General features: G+C 47.1%; 1 protein-coding gene across 1 annotated transcript in view; it reads right to left on the bottom strand.

The window, feature by feature from the left end:
* Positions 1 to 544: 544 nt before the first annotated feature.
* The window catches only part of ANP32A (acidic (leucine-rich) nuclear phosphoprotein 32 family, member A), a 41,179-nt gene continuing 35,949 nt past the window's right edge, over positions 545 to 5,774 (bottom strand). The window contains exons 4-7 of the mRNA XM_006866552.1: positions 4,615 to 4,813; positions 3,326 to 3,423; positions 1,056 to 1,119; positions 545 to 812 (exon numbers count right to left, since the gene is read on the bottom strand). Coding sequence (XP_006866614.1) covers positions 751 to 812; positions 1,056 to 1,119; positions 3,326 to 3,423; positions 4,615 to 4,813 — 423 coding nt within the window. The 3' untranslated portion in view covers positions 545 to 750. The remainder of the gene's footprint in view (positions 813 to 1,055; positions 1,120 to 3,325; positions 3,424 to 4,614; positions 4,814 to 5,774) is intronic.

Raw genomic sequence — 5,774 nt, 5'->3', positions numbered from 1 at the left:
TTCATTTGTTGTGTGTGTGTTTCCTTCTATAAAGAGGTTGAAGTTTGAGGGTTTGCATCTTCTCCAATTGTAATGATCAAATTCACTGTACTTTAATTTAACCCATAAAGCCTACTGTTGTCAGCTCTCTGGCTGAAAACATCAGTCTTCATAGAACAAAGCCCACCACCATCTGAGAAGGGGGAGGAGGAGGAGGAGAAACGGGGAATATCCCCAAACCAGTGCCAAAATACGCCTTTTGGTTGCTATTTACAAACCTAGGCGTCCAGTGCCTCTAGCAGGCCCAAGAAATGTGGAAGTTGCGTGACACAGAACAAGACTTAGACTCGGTTGGTGCTCAGCCTTCTCATGGGTTCTGATTAGTAACCCACTGAGGCCAGCTTCAGGCTTCTGACCAGCGAGAGATTTGAGAAATACCAGGACTTATTAAAAGACCTTCCAAACCATCCTCTTTGAGTAAGGAACAAATGCTCACTCAGCTTGTACTCAGCTATTGCATTTACAGGGGCAGAACCAGACACAAAGAAAAAGTAGGGGGGGAAAATAAAGAGTGGCAGTAAAAATAGTATTTTATTCCACCCTCTCCCGCCCTCCCTCCCTCCGCAACCCCCAGTACACTTTTCCCCTCTCGTTCCCACAGCAACGTTACAATCAGAAAAAAATAAGTTTCGGGGGTCAGGATTTGGGGGAGGGGGCACGGGTAAAAACAGTCAAATCACGATAGGAATTTTTCAAAATAGGTGATTCCGCTTAGTCATCATCTTCGCCCTCATCTTCGGGTTCTCGTTTTCGCTTCTGACCCTTTTCTTCTTCTGGAAGAGTAAGAAAAAGTATTTAGGTTAAGCACGGGTCCTGCGTCCCCTTATCTTAACCCACCCACAGAGCACCCAGGGGTCACACATCTAGGGAGCTTGGTAACCAGAGGCCTGTCATCCCTGGCAGAGAGCTATAGGGGGAGGGAGTACTCCATCCGCTGCCCGGGCTCTCAGGGCCTGGACAACCGCATGCCAACTGAAGGGGTCAACCTGCTCCCAACGAGAAGAATGCCTCCCTACCACCAAGATCTTCTTCATCTTCCTCGTCATCTATTTCTCCGTCATTGTAACCTTCTTCATCCTCCTAGGAGAGAAGACAGACATTAGAACATAAGAAATATTCTCCATACGTTGGGGTTCCAGCCTAGTCTCCTGAAGCCCTAAATCAAGGACCAGTCATCTCAGGACAAATGCAAAACAGAGGTTCTTAAGTTTACTTTGGATCAGGAGCCTCTTTTGAGAATCTGCAGAAAGCTTTGAATCCCTTTCCACAGAAAGCAATCACATCATATACTGTATCTGCAAATGCTGTTAGGGGGCTGAAGATGGTGCTCTCAGAGTAAGAATTCTTCCATCACCTCAAGCCTCTCTAACAATGGCAGCTTAGCCCCTGTAACAAAGGCCATCTGCCCATCTGCCCTTAATTTAGTCCTGACTTCAAGGTAAAACTCCACTTGCAGCAAATCCAGAATCAGAGATCAAATCTAACCCTACCCTACCCAATGCCCACACCATCCTGCAGACTTGGTCACCTGGAGATGGAGAGGAGAGGGAAAGGCAGTACCATTGAGGATATTTCGACTCGGGGCGACCTGATGTGTGTCAGAGTAGAACTGTGTTCCATAAACTTTCAGTGGGGAATTTTTTTGGAAGTAAATCGTCAGGCCTTTGTCCAGAGGCACCACAGCTAACCTACAATGATGGAAAGCATTCCTAACACTCTTGAGATTCAGCAATGCAGCACCGGTGTGTTTTATCCTGCTCCTGAATGTTTGTGCTTGTTGAATTTCTGGATATTGGACAATGTTCCGAAGGCACCAGGCGCAGTATACTGCTAAAGAAGAACTTGGTGATGAACTTCTTTGCCTAGGGAAGTATTCTTTTATAATGTCAAACAGTTCCCTTTATCAGCCTTCTTGCTAAGGCTCTGTTTTTGTGTATAAACTTTCTTTTACGGGAAGCTGGAAATCGGCAGGTAGTCAATGAGATTACTACAGAAAAGGCCCTGCTGCACACTGCATCTGGTGACAGGAAGGGCAAGATGAGAAATCCAGTCACCAACACCACAGGCTGCCCTGTCCCCACCTAGGAGGACTTGTCTTTCACGGTCTTTCTTTCTACAACACTCACATTAGTCTTTAAAGGGGAGCACAGCAGCTTAGACAGAAGGGAAAAATACCCAGCCCAAAACCAGACACAGACTCAAGCCCATCATCTGATTCCCTATTTGCATAGATGTGCTCTTCCCAGGTGAGGCGGCTGGGTGACCCAAGCCAGGGGAGTCTTGACGCAGGCGGATGTCTGCGATCTCAATTGAGAGAGACAGGAAACTGAGGAAGAAGGCAGGGGCCTCTGGAAGGGGAAAGACAGGCGTGTTGTTGTCATTTTAAATCTCTCTAGGTCTAACTGGCCATTAGCAAAAGCAGATTTAGAATTCTGAAAAAGTCATGGAAAACGACTGATAGATACAGAGTCAGAAATCAAAATATAAAACGCCACCTTGGGAAAGGTGAGACAGACTAAGCTCATAAATGGTTTAACACTCAGCCTCTGCCAACCAGTCCTATTTTAATTACATTTTATTTTGCCCTATTAAAATCCCAGTGAAATAGGATAACCACCAGACTGGTGAAGAAACAGGCTCAGAAAGGTCAAGTAACTTGCCCAATGACACACAGCTAGCAAGTGGTAGAGCTGGGATTCAGCCCCACCAAGACTGTGCCCGTAACCTCTGCACTTACTGGGGAGCGGCTTCAACAAGTTTATGGAAAAATGGAATGAAAAGCTAATGGAATTTTCCCACAAATCCTCTGAAGCCCCCTTGTATTAACCCGGGCTGACATCTCAGGGCCTCATTAAATAACTGGGAACTGGCCACTCCTGAGGCATGACTGCCGTTGTTCACAGGCGACCCTTGTCACTCTGATTTGGGATGTAGCAGGGTTCCCTATCGGCTACCAGTTCACAGCAATGCTCAGTGAAAATCCACGAACTGCATATATGCAAACGGGCAGAGAATGGGAATTTCACATAGAAACGAGGGCCAGGCTTACCTGGGCAGGTGAGTTGCCTTTTTTACCTGCCTTCAGAATCCTCTATCCCCTACTCCTAACCCAACCTCCCCCCAAAGCTTGCCTAAGACCAGAGACTTTTTCCCTGGCCACAAGAAAGGAGAAATCCTCAACCAGAGCTCTTGGGCTGAGTTCCTAGTGTGAGCGTCTCACGCACCATACCAGGGGGAGGACTCAAGGTGAGAGTAAGCCCCGTCCAGTCCAGTCCAGGCTCCTTACCTCCTCCTCTCCACTCACATCCTCTTCTTCACCTTCTTCCTCCTCATCCTCATCCTCGTCATCCTCTACTATCTGAGCATCTTCATCATATTCTTCCTCTGTGAGGAAAGAACATCTGGTGGTGAGCTGGCAGCCCCCTTACACCAGCACAGGTCCCCAGCTGGTGGGACGGGCAGAAGGGGGCAGAGTCTTCAGGAAGCCCATGACCCTCCCATATCCACCAATGTCAAACTCTTAGCGCTCATGAACACAGTGCCGATGTATGTGATAATAAAAACGGCTAAGAGACAGCCAGGAAACTTTCGCCCTCCTGGCAATTTAGCAAAAGTAAAGGCTTCCTTGTGGAAGTTGAGTCAACAGAGGAACAAGTTAGAGGGCCTGAGCCAAGAAGTCAACTCATTTAGAAAGAACGTCTTGATAAAGATGGGGAACTTGAGGCATAGAGAAGTGACTTGCTTAAGGCCTCACATCACATTAGTGGGAGGGCCAGGTCTAACAACCAGGTCTCGGGATCCCCATGCCCTTTCGGCCACATCACAAGATCCCTGGTAAAGGGGTATCTGAATTATCTTGCAAAATACTTCCAACTTAACAAGGAAAAGCAGAGCCATGTGTCAAGGCTTGCTTTCGCTAACCAAAAGAAACTCAAAGAGGAATTTTCCCTTTTACAAAAAAAAGGTGAAAAGCACATTTGTTAGACCGCATGTGACCAGGACAGTGTGAGTCGTGAACGACACTGAACACACCTTCTTTCTACTTTATATAGGCTGTGTGCTTACCACCTCAGTCCTGCTTCTACCACGCTAGTGCTGCTTCAGATGCTGGTAGGTGACTTTTGGGGGGCTGGGAACACTCAAAATGTTTCCCCATGTAAATAAACAGCAATTGCTTTGTGCCATTTTGGGTTACACAGGTTTCAGAGACACTCTACTTTCAGATACTGGGGGATGCCTGTAATTGGGCAAGTGTCTCAATTCTCAGCTTGACCCTGGTCATGAAGACATGCAGGGAGGGAAGCTGCCTGTAGTGTGACGGGAACACCTGGCTCCTCCCTGAGGGCCTGCCTGCAGCCACCTTCAATTCCAGGATCCCTGGGGTCATACTGAGAGACCACGTCAAACTCATTCCCTGGGCAGTTTTGAGAAAGGGAAAAATTAAAGCGAGAATAACTTCAGAGAGATGGTTCATTACAAAATTTCTCTGCAGTCGAAGACGACTCCAAGGTTTCTTTGGAGCAACAAGAAACAAAGAAAAACAGCCGACCCCCGTCCACAGTCCCCCCAACACACCATCATCATCGTCCTCATCATCATCCAGACCCTCCACGTAGCCCTCCGCATCCGAGTCAGGAGCCTCCTTGTCGTCCTGGTCATAGCCATCGAGATATGAGAGTTGCGGGAGGAGCTTGAAGACGTTTTCTCGGTAATCATTCAGGTTGGTTACCTCACAATTGAAAAGGTCTAAGCTCTTGAGGTTTTCTAACTTTTTCTGAAAGTGAGATAAAGAAGCCAACAGTGAGTTATTTGTTGGGGGTGTGGGAAGGGAGGTCATAAGCAATCCCAAGAAAGAGACAGGGGTGACAGGAGACTGGGTGGCAAACTTGGGACTTGTAGGGAACAGAAATCCTGGAATGGCTCACTCAGAGTCGTGTGTGCCCCATCACATCTCCCTGGTTTGTGGGCCTCGGTTTCTTCATCTGAACAATGGGGATTTGGCACTGAGGATCTTTAGAACCTAGCCCAAATGCTATAGAACATTTCATTCTGCAATTCAGTTTTTGCATTAACAGTGATTAGATTAAAATTAACCTGGGGCTCTCGGAAGGAATACAAGCCAAGACCTTATCCCTCCCCTACAGACAAGGAGTCAGGGAAACTAAAAAGGAAGCCCTGACTAACCCCAACTTGTAGCTAACAATAATAATAGCTACTCTCACATTTTATGTTAAACGTAAAACTCCCGGACACTGAGTCAATTCTGACCCCCAGGAACTTTGTACAGGGTTCCCAAGGCTGGAAATGAGGGCTGGGGAACATCCGGCCCATTGACCGTGTGGAGAAATTGTTTGGTCTGGCCATGCCAAGGCAACTGCAGATCCAGCATCACATTCGGGTGAGTTAATCAAGTGTTCGACTAAAAATAGCAGGCTGATTTTTAAGTTGATCATTTTGCATGGCCCGCGAATGATGCTAAAAATTTTGGCAGAAAAAAGGTTTCCCACCCCTGCTATTCCTGGTGTGGCGCTGTAAGTTAATGCACCAGACTGCAAAGCCATCTGAACTACAAGGTCGGTGGTTCAACTCACCAGTTGCTCTTTAGAAACCATATAGAGGGTCACGATGGGTCAGAACCAACTCACCAGTAATTAACAACAACAGCAACACCCCTGCTCTACAGGGTCACTATGAGTCATAACTGACTCAACGGCACTAACTATGTGTGTGTGTGT

This window comes from Chrysochloris asiatica, unplaced genomic scaffold (genome assembly GCF_000296735.1).
Source record: "Chrysochloris asiatica unplaced genomic scaffold, ChrAsi1.0 scaffold00092, whole genome shotgun sequence".
Classification (NCBI taxonomy): domain Eukaryota; kingdom Metazoa; phylum Chordata; class Mammalia; order Afrosoricida; family Chrysochloridae; genus Chrysochloris; species Chrysochloris asiatica.
The sequence above is the reverse complement of the archived record's forward strand: the minus strand, read 5'-3'. Positions and strand labels throughout refer to the sequence as shown.